Here is a 16,573-nt window from a genome sequence, read left to right on the forward strand (position 1 = left end):
CCCTCCCCAACTCCCAAGTCCCAGTTGCCCCAGAATCACCCAGTGCTGCAAGCAAAAGGCAAGGCCATCTCTCCACGGTTCCAGGCCACACAGCCAGGGGCCATTTTTACTTAGCTGTGACTCTTCAGGTGGCAAGCAAAAAAGTCTCACCTTGTAGTTTGGTGAGCAGCAGTTGTATCACAGATAAAGCTTCTGTTCTTATGGACGTGTAGCTTTTGTTTTCTAAGGGATTTAAAGAAAACAAACAAGAAAGCCCACAACCACATTGAGAACCAAACGCACACTAACTGTACAAAATGCAGTCACCACTGTGGTCCCAGACCACTTTTATTAGCACAGTTCACTGAGCTCTCATTTGTGCTGTCAGTCTGCAGTGCTCCCCAGTTAGGCACATTTGAAAGGCAGAAAGTGAACAATTGGAGGTTGACAAGTCAACTAAACTTTGTGTGTTGCCTCTGCTACTACCACACAGCTCCTGTTCCTTACACATGCCAGAAGGGAACAAAACACTGGCACAGCTGTAGTGTGATCACAGACAACTGTGCATAACACCATTCTTCTGGGGAGTTGTACTGGCTATAGACCATACAAATGTTAACAAGTAGCATTAGGTGAGGGTAGATAAACCCTATGACATCAAGCACAAGCTTGTCACAAGAAGTTATTTGGTCTCTGAGCTGAAATCTTATCAAGGTACTCACCTTAATAATCTTCATTCCATGAGGACTGATATCTAAAAGAAACCTTCTCTGAAGGGATGTTTGAATTGGTAGCTAGTGCTAAAGTAGGTGCTGCCTTTAGGCACACCAGAAACAAGAGCCACATGCAGATATGTGATCCAGGGTACCATTACAGTCATAGGACAAGTGGGAACACTACCAAAGTACTGAAGAGCCCCATGACTGTCAACATGCCACAGGTAGCACCTGTATCCCCATGGGCATCCAGCTCAGGGAGAGCACAAACTGCCTCAAAACCTTGGAGCTTCATGCACCGGCTATCTGAGAAAATTTGGGGTATCTCCTGGATACTATAATCTTGGATACATAATGCATATGTGTTCAGGAAGCCTGAACTGTGGAGGAGAAAAATGTGGTTTTTTAAATCAGGAATAGCTTGATTACATGGGGTCCACCTTCTGCATGAAGAAAATTACTGTATTTCTGATTTGCAGTTCTGAGAGGTTGCACAGTCTGCTGTCTACCTTTCTTTCCCCCTTCAGAGCCCTCTTGCACCAGAGGAGTGCACTTCTCTGTGCACTGCACTCTGCACAGTACAGTCTCAAACTGTTACTGCAATGTCACAGTAATCACAATCCAGTGCAATGGTGGGCAAAATGTTACCTCTGACATCTTATGCTTATTCTGCATTTCCTCTACCAGCCAAACCCCCAGAGGAGGAATGTATTAACAAGCAACTCATCATCAATCATAAACCAAGACAAAGTCCATTTACCTAAAGAATGGGTGATAGAGGAACAGGTTTCCAACAGTATTTCTGTCAAAGCCACGGGGTCGGAGTGTTCCTCATCAAACAGCATTAGCCTGTCAAATGCAAAAACAGTCAGGCACCCTGCATCACTGAGAAAGAAGTCTGCTCAACTTCTCCAAGAATCCAGTGTCATCCTCGAGTTCATTAAACAGTTTGAAGCAAGAAAGAAAAGACAAATCACTGAAGTGGATTGCAGAAAGAAGAATTACCCTTGAAAGTAGGCATTCATGGCTTGTAGCACTCCAAGCTGCACTTTCCATGTGCTCAGTTTCAGACGGTCACACATTAACTTGCAAAACTCTTGGCGATAGCAACCTACAGGAAAATAAGGTTATCATTGTGTTACCACAGAAAAAGGCAGAAGTAAACACTTCCTAGTCTGTTTCCCAGGTGCTCCTCTCCAAGTGACATCAAGCTAGTTACTGCATATGACCAGGTCAATATCCTGTAACAAGTGACCCTGAAAATCTTCACCATATCAACTCACTCATGCAAATGCTGGAGGATGAAACAGCTGCATTACACACTCTGCCATGCTAATAAAAACAACTTTTTTCCCCTCCCTGCCCCTCTCAGATATTCCCAGTTCCTCTATCTTCTATGGCTTTGATGTAAACATAAATGTGAGCAGCAGAACTAGGCTGCTTTTCATCAGCTAGGCCACCTCAGGCATCCTGCAAGTCTGCAAACTCAGAACATTTTTGTGAAGTGAATTAAGGACAAAAGTAATAGAATTTCCCCAAGGATGGGCTACTCTGCAGGAAAGCTGTTGGGGCAGCTTTCTCACTGAAAATCTTGCAAGCTGCAGGCAGCAAGATCCTACATCTTCTCGAAAGCCTCCTCACTTCCCACATGATCTCTAGGTTCCTCTCTCCCTCCCACTTTTTATTTTAAGAGGAAACAGTTTGCTCTGCACATCATTAGCAGACTTACGCTGTGTCTCCAGGCTCCTTGGCCAGGCTTTGCCCAGGGTCTCGAAGGCACAGATCAGGGACTCCATCTGCATCTCCTTCTCCCTCGTGTCCTCGTCCTCTTCATCATGCTTTGGGAAACCTGCACCCACGCTCTCCAGAGAGTTCTGTGGAGGCCACGGGGGAAGGTATGATCGACAGAAGGATGAAGGCAGGCTGGGCACACGCTGCAGTGCAGCTCAGTCTTCCCTGGTGTCTGCACACACCAGTCCTTGTACCCCGCCTGTGCCTCCACACAGATGGGGACAGGCCGCTGGGGCCACTGGTGGCTCAGGCGCCATTGGCAGCCTGTGGCAGTGCACCACAGGCTCTGTGGCCTGGCATTCAAACATCTGCCTGCGCTACACGAGTCCCACTCGCAGAGTTGTAAAGCTCTGATGACACTAAACAGAAGCACCCTACACGGCTTCCCAGGAGTCTCTTGCTGCTGTAGAGCAGCCAGAAATTAACTTTTAATGCTGCATCAGGGCAGTGCTGGACACCACAGGGAGGATTCTGTCTAGAGAACAGTTAGGCTAATTTGGAATTTGGGCAGCACAGGTATAACCCCCCAGGGCTCACCAACAATCTGGTATCAGCCCCACCAAAGACCTAGCTGAGTGTGGGGTTTTCCTCACACCAGCAGCCTTCTGGGGAGAAGCCTGGTACATGGTCAGCATCAGCTGGCCTGTCACCACTTGGGTGTTTCGATTTGATAGAGAAAACTCAAGAAGCTGAATTGTCACCTTCTTTATCATGGGAAAGATGATTTCTGTAAGTTCCTGGAATCGGTCTTCCTTTGTTGCCTGCAGCACCTCAGCTGCACAGCGCAGCGCCACCAGCTTATACTTCAGATTCTCTTTAAGACATTCTTTCAGGACGGCCTGGACAGTATCTTTGATGGTGGGCTGACCAGGCACTGACTTCTGCAACTCTGCACTGAAATGCAATGCACATAGGAACTATCAGACCCACGATACTCTGTTTCCAAAAACTTTTTCCCAGATAGGAATTCATTCCTATGTCCAGCCACTCAATTGCCTACTAGCAGTTGTAACAGAAGTTACACTCTGGTGCTCTTCCTTGCTCTTTGTTCTGTTTTTCTTTCCTCTTCTCTCACATGCTCCAAAGCACTTGCCCCCTCACTACCCTTCTACCTCTTACTCTTTTTCCCTTTACAGTGTACATCCTTCCCCTTAGTCTCTTCTTTCCTCATAGCAATTCTGGCCTCTCAACATCATCTTCCTCCCTAAATCAACCACTTCTGCAGGTCTCTCTGAAGCACAACTTGCCCCTCCCAGCTTTCAGCAGTGACCCATACACTGATATGCAAAGTGGAGAAGGACTTCTCACATGCTGATAGCAGATCAGAATGGCAATCACAAACTTTCCAGAGTCTCTTAGCACTCCATTAGGCAGTAACACCGTGTAACAATCTCCTTTTTGAGATCTCAGATCCCGAGGGAACCATCTCATTCAAGACACTTACCTGCAGGCAGAGACAACAGTGGCAATGGCCTTTAACAGTTCCTCCTGCAATGAGTAAAACAGACACACAGTCAAATGGCAGTCCTGCCACACAGGGAAAACCTTTGTACTCTGTTGCAAGAGGTAGTGGGGAAATATGCCCATGACACCAATTGAGAGAAGCAATGTCTGTCTGTTTCCTCCTATTCCTGTTGTAGAGGCTGCAAAGGACTAGGCTTCCACTCTGCACTGAACTGGCAGCAGAAAGGGGCCTTGCAGTGCCTCTGAGCACATGCTAGTACCCCTCAAAGCTAGAATATGGTGCAGTTGAAGTAGTCTAACTCCTAAAACAACCTCCTTATCTTCCCTGTTATTTGTGTCATCTGCTAAATGCAGGGCAAAAGGCAGACTCTGTAAGTTCTCACAGGTGCTGCTCTGCAGCACAGAACATTGTATTTCCTGACTCAAGGGCCACGTGGTACTGGGCTCACAGTGATCCATGAGCTGACAGTTTCCTCTTTACCTTCCCAGTCCAGGTTCTCCCTGGCAGGCCTTGCAGCAGGGCGGAGAGCACCATTCCCAGATGTGGCGGCACAAGGGAGCCTGTCTGCTTGGCAATTGATGCCATGGCAGCTGCTCCCTGGGCTTTCATCTTCCAGGACTGGGACTGCAGAGCCTTCTGGGTGATGGTTATCAACTCCTGCATATACAGTCTGATGCCACCTTGAGTACCTGCACATCAAATGGAGGAAAACTGTAATTATGCAACAAATCAAACAAAAATCTGATCTTATTAGGAAAAAAAACCAAAAACCAAACCCACAAACAACAACTCCCTAACCCCCACCTCCCTAAAAACAAAACCCAAACAAGTAGTTACAGATTTCTCAGGGTTTTTGGCCATGAAACACATCAGACAAGCCTACTTCAGGCAAAGGGGTGAAGAATTCCTCCCAGGCTAGTTGAAGATGGATTCACTTTCTAGGGGCTTCCAAAGAAAATCTTTGGTGTGTATCTAGACATAGAGCTCAGCCCACTACTTCCGTATAGCAAACACTAGACATTGTGTTAGCCTGTTCCTAAGGAATAGGATTTTTTTATCTTCTCAAGAACAGGTCACTAGAAAACCTTTTTGCAGCTCCTGGTGACTGAGGGACCAGATCTGAAATCACATCACAGAAGGAGCCAGCAAAAAAATTCTATCATGCATCCAGATCTTCCTCTACAGAAAGAACAGCCCTTTTATAGCATAGATTCATTCATTAAAGTTAAAACCACAGGTATTACCAGAGAGATCTCCAACCAGAGACACAGGCTCTGTAACTTTAGAGTGTGTGTCAGCCCTTAAAGGCTAGCATCAAAATTTCCAAAGATGTCCAGATATCTGCACCACGATCAAGGCCATATTACAGTGTCTCACAATCTTAAAATACTTCTTCCAACTCTGTCTGTCCATCCTTGTGATCAACACGCTTGTAATTATTTTATATACAGCCAGAGAAGCTAACCTTCATCCAAGAATTTTCAGCAAGGAAGAAAATGGAGAAAAATCTTCCCAAATCTTACTCCCAAAACTCTATTTTCCAAAATAGAATTCCAGAAGGCATGGTATTTCTTGCCCCATGTTTCCCCAAAAGCTTTACAAATCTTAACACAACTTACCAGGTACATTTTCCTGCCAAACTTCAGTCCACAGGGCAGAATTCTCTTTCTCTCCTTTCTCTTCTTCAGGAACCTCATGCATTCCAAGAAAAGCCAATGGCAGCACATGCTTGGCATGGTTCTTGAGTACATCTGGGCTATAGCGTCCCATAGCATGCACAGTTAAAGCACAGCCTGCTCTGTAAACTGGCTCTGAAGGAGCAAAACAAGCCACATTATGACTGGGAAGCAGGAGTATCCTTTTAACTGCTTGGTCTGCCTCTTAGGAAGCACAGTAAGGCACAGTATTGTATACCAATGCATAGGAATTACTCAGCCAAGCATCCCAATATAGAAACGTTTCTTTACTACCTTTTGCCAGGAACATTTTCTGCACTGAATACTCCAAAAGCAACGTACCTTCCTTTTCCATGTACCAACTGCTGAGTTTGTGCAGCAGCTTCTCAGTGCTACTGTCCCGGGAAGTCTGTAAGAGGGAAGGGACTCAAATCACTCCCACACTTCAAAAAAACCCACCAGCAAAAGAGCAGGATAAAACCTAAAACCAACCCCAACTCACCCGGACTAGATGCCCCATAGCAAAGGCAAAGGACTTCTGTACCACGCTGTTGCGGTCAGTCAGGCCACTAAGTAGCGCGCTCATAAGTTTGCCTGTTGGAAGAGACTTTGCTTTCTCAAAAGTATCATGTTTTATTGCTATGGCAAGAATTACAATAGCCTGAACTTATGCGTTTTTTTTCCTCACTGCATATTTGTGAGGTTATAGGTCTGTCTGGTCCTCATGCTTAAACCAGTGCTAGTGTTTTGCACACCTTGACTGATAATGTTCCTATACGTGAGCACCCAGCTGATCATGCTTTCGGCTTTATTTCTATTTCACAGCACAAAGGCGACCTTCTTTCTACTATCAAATCACAATAAATTGCAAAAAGGAGACCCAATGAGGCAAAGTCCTTGTTTATGGTGCTCCCATAGCTCAAGTTGAGGAACAAATGCTTATTGACAGTGAAGCACTAACACAGGGATTGTTAGTCTGCTCCAAGAGAGTTGAGAGATATTTTTGTCTGTTCCTGCTGGGTGCCAGTGAATTCCCTCAACTCCTTCCTCTGCCTCTTCCACCTTGGTGAGGTACTTAACACCCCCAGGACCCACTCCCTCAAACAAAAAAGGTAACTTCAAACAGCTCTCTGAGCAAGATACACATGTAAAGATCATTCATGTGATAAAATCAAGGGAGGAAATACCACAGCAACAAAAAGCACCTGTAAAACCTGACACTGGAAACAAACCTTACCTGAATAAGGTGTTAAGTCTTGAGGGCACTGTGTGGTTAATGACACAATCACACTGGCACAGCCTCCCTGGAAGATTGCAAAGGAAAACAAAGGGAAGATAAAACAGTATTAGCTCCTGGTTATTACTGTTAATACTTGCTGGAGTACTATATGCATTTGTATGACCTGATCTAGACCCACTCAGCCTCTACCCTGATAGGCCAAGGGTTGACACAGTAAAACAGGTTGTAAAAAATGAATGACAAGAATTGAATTAGAAAGTGAAAAAGGACCCACACTCAAGACACATGGTCCTGGAAGATTTACAATCAAGAATAACCTTCTGCACTCAAGTGTCACAGCAGCCATGTAGTCCAGGGGAGGTTAGGGCAGCACACCTTCAGAAAAGTGATGTAGTGGGTTGGGACTCAGATGAAAAATTATTCCATTTGGAGATGAAGAAGGGAATACAGAGAATTGTCAATGTAAATACAGTTCTTTTGACTATGTCTTTTAAAGTGACAGCTTGGTCTCATTCATACTGAACTATTAAAACCAAAGACATACCTTTGTGCCAAGGCCTACTCCACTTTTGATCAGTTCACAAAGACGAGGAACCAGTTCACCCAGGACGGACACATCCAAATACTGCAAGCTCTAGAGAAAGGCAAGGGATGAGAAAGAGGGGAAAAAATGAAAAAACAAAAACAAAAAGGTAATGGTGGCAGATTTAAGCTGGTGTACTGAGACTGCCTCAGCACTAACAGCTGGTCCTCAGCTGAACTGTGAGTTTGCTGCACTATGAGAAGAAGCCACCACAAAGTGGCTTCCACCACACAGAGCTTCTCTTGTCCCACCTGTCTGCTGAGCTGACCTGGCTAAAATCATCATTTGCTGGAATTGATGTACTCCTGCACTCCAACCCTTCAGAAAACCTGAAAGTAACAACTAGCAAGAACTCATTTTGGAGAGAGAAAGAGCTGTAGAGGTGTGCTTATCTCAGGACAAACCCCAACATTTCCCCAACTGTCTGAAACCAGAAAGCAGCAACATATCTAAACTAGACAATGAAATGAAACCAGCCAAGACAGTTTTTAAACAGGTCAAGACAAATAAGTTGTATAAGTGACATAAGGGTACAAGAGGGATATTACTGGTATAATTTCTAACCTGCTATACTTAAAAATGCCACTGGGCAAAAATAGAAAGCCTCATGTTACCAGCACACTGTCTGCAGAGGGGAGATCCAATCTCTAGCAAATTCAAGGATCGCATACTAAATGAAGGCAACTCTTTCTGAGCTTCAGAAGTCAGATCAGTTGTTACTGCCACCTCTGCCATTGGTAATACTCCAGTGGGAGTATTCCCTTCATATATATATGAAGGGAATACTCCATATAATCTCTCAGCCAGCCCCAGAATATAGAGAAGGTTGCTTATAAGCTAGGACATCTTCACACTACTCCAGAGAAGACATTACTATCTCTCCCCTCCCCTAGGAAATCCCAATCAATAATCAGGGCACCACAACTGCTCCCTGAGAGCTGGCAGAGGAGAGGTATGTCCTGGAGGAGGGACAGCAGCAGCTGCTGCAGCCTGTGGGGTGGCAGTGAGGCACTTTTACATAGAGCCTTTCATTCCCAACCACTTTGCACACTATTTATAGAAAGGCTTTCAGCTGACACCAAAGCTCAGCTCCACATACTGTTTTGTACGAGAGGGCTCACTGTTCTTATTTTTCCATAAGGAGAATAAATAAAGAATAGCTCCGTTGGCTATGCTTCTCCTAAAACTTGCTCAGCAAACCCCTACCTGCCCACATGCCCCTGGCTGTTTGCAGTGCCTGAGCAGAAAAAAGGGATCTTTTCTTTGGGAAGGGGCAGATTCTTACAGAGGACAGGTTGTTCCAGCAGGACAAATCCTCCAGCACAGCATTTGGGCATCAGCAACTCCTCCTCCAGCAGCAGGAAACTACAGTGCCAAACACCAGCAGCTGACTCTGCATTCAGTGATATCTACACTTTCCCTAAATATCTCCACCACCAAAGCATCAGCAAGGCCTAGGTAGGGATATCCAAGGCACCACAAGGCAATGGCTGAACAGCATTTGTGCCTTAAGAACAATGACTATCATCAGTTGGAGGCCCAGGTGAGAAGTTGGTTGTGGAATAGTGGGCCAGAGACGAAGACAAATGTTAGCTAGCATAATCCAGAACCAGTTGAGCCCCTATCCAAAGAAGAGCACTTGAAGGATGCCCTCTTCCTCAAAGTAGGCAGGTCTTCAGACGGAAAAACAATCCATTCAACTCCAAATGGAGCCAAGACTACTCACAACTGATCTGAGGAGCAAGCACTGGTGACAGGATGAAAAGTCAGTACATGAAAAAGGAAGTGGACAGCCACATGGAGATGTGATAATAAAATGAACACTGTAGAGGTATTCTGTAAAGCTCCCATTTAAATTCCTACTCTTCTCCTACAACATATTTTACACTGGAATCCTTCTGAAACAAGAACTTACCATGTTAATGGTTTCCATCATGGGAGATGACTTAACAGCACTAAGTCTGGCATTATCCATTGCAGTCTGAAAAAAAAACCAACAAAAACCACCAAAAACCAGTAAAAAACCCCAAGCAAAACAAAATGTAAATGCAACATGAAAACAGTGGAAAGGGCAACATCAGCTGTAACTCACTACCTCACACCACTTCAGATGCATACAGACAGAAAGCAATTATGCCTACAGTCCATGAATGTTCCCCTTTCAGATGAAGACAGATGTTCTAGCTGGAGTACAGGAGCTAAACCATGCAGTTCTGATATCACATGAATGAGGAAAAAAACCAACAGATGGAAGGAAAGATGGAGAGAGGGGAGAGGGGGGGAAAAAATCCCACTCTGAACTACTGTTCACTCTCTTCTCATTTGCAAAGTGCTAAGTTTTACCCTTTTCCCTCTCCACAATGAAATAAGCTAAATTTGCTTCTGAATAGTGGGTTTCTACCACTTCCTCAGAAGACTGTATTGATAAATTAATATGGTTCTTTGAGAAAGATTAAAGGATACCATGCTGACAACATCCACCTCCAGCACACTTCGCTATTGTATACCTTCTAATTTAAGTTAAAAGAAGTCCTGAAGTTAATCCCTTGGGAAAAACAGCAGTGACATTTGACAACAGCTTTTACTAAGATTGTTTTTTACTTTCTGAAATGTGTAGTGGTCTAGGGAATAATAAAAAAAAAACAAAAAGAAAAAAAACCACAATCCTTCAAAAAACCTCCCACATTTGTCCAGTAATATTGCAATGATCAATTTAGTAATTTAATAGTTATTTCTCTTTGCATCTTTGAACACCTCTCAACTAGATCTGCTATTTTTCTGTTTACTGAATGAAGCTTAAATCTTTGTTATCTCTGTTCTGTTGATACTTTCCCATTATAGCTGCACTTACTTTCTCTTGATCTGTTGCAGAAAAACTCAAATAATTGAGGACTTGAGGCTCCAGCACACTCAAGGATTCCAGCAGGGCTGGGATAAGTTTTGGTGCATGAGGTTTCAGCATAGATCCAGCACTTTTACTGATTTTCACTAGAGTGTTAATGCTGGAAAAAAAATTAAAGGGAAGGTCAAAAGAGAAACACACAGACTGAACTGGTCTACTGTGATCCAGATGCAACAATATAAACCTACCTGCAAACAAAAGTATGTGTATTTTTCTGCTTAAGCAAAGTCATAACCTAGCCCTGAGCTTCCAACTGATGTTCGAAGCCAAACTCTGGCCAAAGTAAACAAAGAGACAGTACTGCAGACAGATGTACAAAAAAATAACACATTCTCATGTTTTAAAGAAGTGCTGGGCACTGCAGAGACATCCATTGTTTCTGTCCAAGAAAAAATGAGTTCACAATGATCTATTCAAATCCCACTTGTCAATTGCAGACCGACCAAGTCTCTCATGCTGCATTTTGACAAAGGGTTTTCATATATTCAGAAGGGATGAAAAAAACCTCAGGAAATATTCACTATCATTTGTTAGGAGCTGTCTTACCTTACTAGTAAGTATTTTTGCAAAGACCAGCTAGCTACACTCCAAGTCTGAGCCACTGAGCTACACCCCAGTTTTTCTGTCTTTCAAGCAAATGAAGGAGTAAACAAAGTTACAAATTGATAAGCATATAAAGTCCCTACACATCAAAGGACCTTGAACTGTTACAAGACATAAAATGTATTTGAACAGCATGACCAAATGCGGTCTCATCTGGGATGTGAACTGTCAATACTCACAACCAGTTGTGAAATCAGACCTGGCTGTTTGAAGAACTACCATGGGATTTTTCGTTTGCATGCAGAACAGATATGCCAGTCCCAAAGGACAGCTTTAGCAGAGCACACAGCTTGCAGATCAGTTTGCTGTGAAAAAAAACTTCCTGGTGGGAACTGAACCTGGGCATTTGCAGAGAGGCCAGATACTGTCAAAGACAGGCAGAGTTCTCAGAGCTGCTATTTAAACTCTGAGAGAAACGACTCAGCAGGAAAGTTCTTTTGGGAAACAACTCGTCACTTCAAACACAAAGAACATTCTGCAACTCGGCTGGGTCTCTTTGGGACAAATCAGGACACAACTCCCGGCAAACTTATATGATACAAAACTAACCTGAGAGATCGGACTTCAGCAACTGTGCTTACTATGCCTTTGTCCAGGAGGCAAGGAAGTAACACAGCTATCGTCTTCTGACCTGCTGCTCCTTTAGAGGGATCACACATTTTCACACAGACCTGGGGACAGGTGAGAATCAGCGTTGCAAACATGTACAGACCTCCCCCTCAGATACATTAAAGCACTTCCTCCTTCAGTCAGAAGGCGGCAACAGCAACTAGAGAAACTGCTGAAAGCCAAATCCAGGCTGTTACACCTTCATCCTCCTCTCCAAAAGGTACTTAAATCCTAAGACACATCCCTAAAACAGGTTTCAACTACAGTCAGCTTCCAGAAAACGCATATTAAGAACCTAACAGGCCTTGACCTGAATCTGGATGAAGAGATGAATCAAATGATTTCTCAGCTAAGGACAGCCTATCTCAGCCACAGGGATTCAACCATTCCACAGGGTAGAGCAGCAAGTGCCAGATCAGAACAGATTCTGCAATTGCAACATTTTGTGACAACATTTTTGGACCAGATCCTCACTTGTAGCATTAAAATGTCATGCATTGTGAAGGCTGTGATTTCAAATAATGTGACTTTTTTACAGGACTACCAAACAAAATATTAAGGGATATGTGTACTACACCCAATAAATCTTGTCAGTAACGGCACTAGACAGTGAAGAACATATTCCATTATTCTGTTGCATACCACTGAGGTTCTACCAGGCTTGGTCAACTAGATGAGTCAGCCTAGGTCAACTGCTGAAGTTAAAAGAAATCCTACCCCTAAATGAGGAAAAACCGGCAAAGACTAAAAAACCCCAGTTCATTTTATCCTTCCTTTGCTTGTACAGAACTTAACATCACATTATCCACAAGCAACAGAACTTCACCAAGATCAACAAAAGTACAGGGCAGTATGTGGTGATGCTTATCTAGGGCTATTCAGATTTTCACAACTGCATCTTACATTAGAGACCTTTTCAAGATAACAGACTATGGTAAACAAGTACTCCTGCAGATACGACAGTGAACAATTACCTGACATCATAACCATACATGCCTGGCTACATGTGCATATGATGAAATAAGAGTTTTACCTTGCTCAAAGTTTTTAGGGCTAGTTCTGCTGCCTTTCGCACAGTCTCCTAAAAGAGAAGTCAACAATCATTGCTGCTATTTTTATTTCTTCTATAGAATGATTAATATTAATTGAGAAGTGTAACACTAGTACTGACACACCTATCTTCATGGCCAATACTTAATATAACATCTTTAAAAGAAATTTTGGCTTTGGTCCATCTGAATATCTGGTACAATTAACACATTAACACAGATCAAACCTAGAAGGACCCCAAGACTCTGACTTCATATATGCAAGTCATACACAAGCAGCCCAAAATAAATGTTTCTATATTCAATTGTTAAGGAAATACTTGGGAACTATTTTATATCCAGGAAAAATCCTGAATCATCAAGAATAAGCACAGTAGGAACAAAACCCAACATTTCAAATACAGAATTTCCAAGGTGGCATGGAAATTTTAACTGCAAGGAGCTTGAATTTCTTCTGCTTAATACTCAAAACTCCCACTTGCTTCAAGTTGACTTGTCAGGGAATCTCTCTTTGAACATCTCAGAGCTTGATCACTGTACCACTTTTGGTTGGAAGATTCCTGTTCAATTCTCAGTTCCATTACCTTAATGTCATCTTGCACTCTGAACAGGATTTCCCAGATCTCTGGAAGCTTGTCTATAATGTCATCCAAAGGTCTTCCTCTTAGTAAGTCATTTAGTGCCAGACAGCTGCAAACAAGGAATTTTATTTCTTTCACACAGCATACTTAACTTGATATAGGTATATACATAGCTATGTTTATAAATATAAGTAAATGGTTAAAAAAATGACAACTGTTTCACATTCTTTATTTTCCCTAAACCCTAAATCTACTCTATCAAAAGATCATCTCCTTTAGCAGAGAAAAAAATGTTCAGTCATTCAGGTAAAACCTGAAATCACTGATAGCAAATGAAAAAGGCTCTGCTGTGGTGAAAATTGCTATTGCAAACATTCCAGTTATAAAATTGTTTTAGATTTCTTCTCTGTAAGTACAGGATAAGAAGAAAACAAAATGGTATAAAGTCTGGAATTGAAATTAAAATGAAAGTTTTCAATAGAGTGTCACCACAAACTATTAAAAACAAAAAGCGGTTTATTAAAAATGGCATCCTGCTGCCAAATATGCAATTGTCATATTGACAATTCTAAGAGAAAGCAATATTTCAGGACCAAGGATAGGCAAGAACTTTTTGACCAGAAAACTCATTCTTCAAACGTTGCTTAGTATCAAGCTACATGCAATGAAAGATTTTAGGCTCAGTTACACAAATAGCTTCAAAATTGTATCACGCTTCAAAGGCAAGCTACAAAGCTGGCCTCTATCTTGATGAATGGATGTGTCCTCTTTCCCCTCTCAGCTTCTCCAGGCTAATAAGTTTATGGTGAAGAAGAGAAAATAACAGAGTTCAAAGACAAATCTAATACTTTTTCTAGCAATACCTGGATTCCCTGATCCTCCACAGACTGCTTGTTAAGTTACTGATCAAATCCTCGAGAATTTCCTTCATGTACTTATCAACCTATTATTAAAAAAGGGAAAAATCATGAAATAAGCATGGGCTATGCATCCTTGTCCTATAGTCTATAAAAAGAGAGTCCTTTTGTATAATACAACCTACTTTCAGCCACATCAGATGAACTACTTCTTGCCAGAGCTGTGCAAACTTACTCTAACTGTGCTTTAGACATGCCTTTCTCTGCACTGCTTGAGCACTTAAGCAGTTTCTCAAAGCCTTTACCAACTGCACTGTTAAAATGCAGCACCAAATATGTATTCCCATGAGAAGCAATTTTGCTTTGATGAGGGATCAGAGTGAATGATTTCACATTAAGAGCAGCTTTCCTAGGAGAAAATATTTGCAAACCCCATTCCAAGCCTTGCAGAACCTGAGCAAGGGCATCTTATGAAAATCACTTATTCCTGAAATATATCTGGGAAGAGTTCTCCTCAAACTGATGGAGCAGTCTCCCTCCATGGGCTTCCTCCCACTTACAAGTGGAGGAATTATATTTAGATGCTCTTGTTTAGGAAGGCATCTTAGGTCATAAGGATTCATGAAGAGCTTATCATAAGCAAGATCAAAGCAATATCAAAGTGTGGAAAGACTCCATTTTAAGTAAACCATAAATTTTAATACTTGCACAAACAAGGTCTGCAATATTGTTTCACATACGAGAGGCAGTGCAAAACCTCTGCGCATTGCCCAGCTCATCCATGGATTCACACACCTCCTTCTCTGTAGGACAGGACCTTAACCCTTTCTGCACAAGATCCAACTGCCCCAAGAGGATCTCTGACACACTGCTGGCTCGCAGCAAACGTACCACCCCCCACTGTACTGTTCACTCACCACAGACTTGTCAGTGACCAAGGCATTCCAAATGCTGGTCATTGCCTGTCGAATGCCCAAGTTGGGGTCAAACTGGTAGCGATAGAGCCGGGGAAGAAGTTGGGGCAAAAATGGAGCCAGCTGCTCTCCAGCCTTGGCAGCTATCACATTGAAACCAAAAGCTGCTCCCTGAAATGATGACAAAGGAGTATTTGTTAAACCACTCTGCTTACTCACTCAGTTACTGCTCCTGGGCAACCACAGTCAGGGGCAAACTTGACTGACGTAGTGTAGATTTAGACCAAATCAAAAGGACTAAAATGGTACTAGAATTGGCCCATCCTCAGTGCTACAGTACCAGTGATCTCAAGCATACAATCACACTCAGTAGACAACATAGTACTACTTCTCTCTCTTCTTCTTCTCTCCAATCTCTTCTCCTTCTCTCCAATCTTTATTTCAAGACACTGATTGACCTACCTCATTTGCAAAAGTGGTACTGGTAAATTAAAACTATGAAGATTTAAATATGTTCTTTCAAAAGATTCTTTGTCAGCAAAACTGGTGAAGCTGGGCCACTGCTTCCCTAAAACTCTGCTGCATTTATAAGAATTAGAATAACATAGGAATGGAAAAATTAAAAATAAAACAACTCCACTTTAGCTCTAGAATCTCAAATTTTTGAGGATTATAATTTTTCATCTGTCCATATTTACTTTAAACTCAAGCATTCTTCTATGATCTCTTGTTTCTCCAACTGTCAGTTCCACTGTCAATTCTAATACAGTGGAACTGATGCTTGCCTATGAAATCCCATGAGATTTTGCCAGATAGGCCAAGAAGAAATTACTCAATGCAGGTAGTGCAGTGACTGCCTCTAATGACTCATGTTTCCTGACTTGCAGTACTGAAAGCTGCCACTCAAAACCCCACACTAGGGATTTCACAGGACAGGATGTGCTGTCTGGGTTAGTTTAGTCAAGCAAGAGCAATAAAGCCACACTCTCCGTTATGACCCCTGCTGTGAAGAGCAAGAAGCTGGGGAAAGTAGAAGGAAAATGAAGGCATCACCTGCAAGGCCCTGAACAGCGGGCTCTGCCCAGCTCTTGTGGGGTTTAGAGCACAGGCTTTCAGATACTCCCTTCAACTTCAGTGACTTGGTAAATTCTTCAAATGCCAGAGCTCAGCATACACTTGCTGAGTGGATTTTCTGGACTCATCCTGGCTGATGAAATTCCACAAGGGTTAGGAAACTAACTATGTTCTATGTTCTCGTGCTTCTGAAGTCCTGGTGCAAAGACAAGGAAGCCTTGAAAGATGTTGCTGACTTGCCAGACTCTGGATTAAGGCTAGGACTTGTTTTTTGCACTAAGTGGTGTTGCCAGAGACTCAAAACCTTAGGTAGCAAGCATGGAAGAGCACAAAAAGTGCAGTATAGCAGAGGCAGCTACATGAGTCTTCTGCATGCAAGCACACAAAAGGTGCTCTTTCTGCTCCCAGAGACAGAATAAATTCTTCCATGCTTCTGTAAAGCTAGTGCAGAGAGTCCCCATGTTAAAGCTCTGAAGTATACTAAAATCTTCAAATTTATGATGCTTCTTTTTTCAGCAGGAAGTGGATCCCACA

General features: G+C 42.8%; 1 protein-coding gene across 3 annotated transcripts in view; it reads right to left on the minus strand.

The window, feature by feature from the left end:
• Nucleotides 1-16,573, minus strand: part of ECPAS (Ecm29 proteasome adaptor and scaffold) — a 61,096-nt gene that overhangs the window by 3,507 nt on the left and 41,016 nt on the right. For all 3 annotated transcript variants that reach the window (XM_051789512.1, XM_051789511.1, XM_051789513.1), the window contains 19 exons: nucleotides 14,969-15,136; nucleotides 14,058-14,137; nucleotides 13,198-13,303; nucleotides 12,598-12,645; nucleotides 11,505-11,626; nucleotides 10,302-10,452; nucleotides 9,366-9,431; nucleotides 7,412-7,501; nucleotides 6,865-6,931; nucleotides 6,130-6,221; nucleotides 5,970-6,036; nucleotides 5,571-5,762; nucleotides 4,432-4,640; nucleotides 3,931-3,974; nucleotides 3,188-3,380; nucleotides 2,425-2,569; nucleotides 1,701-1,806; nucleotides 1,456-1,544; nucleotides 151-222 (listed from right to left, as the gene is read on the minus strand). In XM_051789512.1, the coding sequence (XP_051645472.1) occupies nucleotides 151-222; nucleotides 1,456-1,544; nucleotides 1,701-1,806; nucleotides 2,425-2,569; nucleotides 3,188-3,380; nucleotides 3,931-3,974; nucleotides 4,432-4,640; nucleotides 5,571-5,762; nucleotides 5,970-6,036; nucleotides 6,130-6,221; nucleotides 6,865-6,931; nucleotides 7,412-7,501; nucleotides 9,366-9,431; nucleotides 10,302-10,452; nucleotides 11,505-11,626; nucleotides 12,598-12,645; nucleotides 13,198-13,303; nucleotides 14,058-14,137; nucleotides 14,969-15,136 (2,107 nt within the window). The remainder of the gene's footprint in view (nucleotides 1-150; nucleotides 223-1,455; nucleotides 1,545-1,700; nucleotides 1,807-2,424; nucleotides 2,570-3,187; nucleotides 3,381-3,930; nucleotides 3,975-4,431; nucleotides 4,641-5,570; nucleotides 5,763-5,969; nucleotides 6,037-6,129; nucleotides 6,222-6,864; nucleotides 6,932-7,411; nucleotides 7,502-9,365; nucleotides 9,432-10,301; nucleotides 10,453-11,504; nucleotides 11,627-12,597; nucleotides 12,646-13,197; nucleotides 13,304-14,057; nucleotides 14,138-14,968; nucleotides 15,137-16,573) is intronic.

This window comes from Manacus candei, unplaced genomic scaffold, assembly GCF_025592945.1.
Source record: "Manacus candei isolate 608988 ecotype Guabito, Panama unplaced genomic scaffold, ASM2559294v1 h1tg000027l, whole genome shotgun sequence".
NCBI classification, from domain to species: Eukaryota; Metazoa; Chordata; class Aves; order Passeriformes; family Pipridae; genus Manacus; species Manacus candei.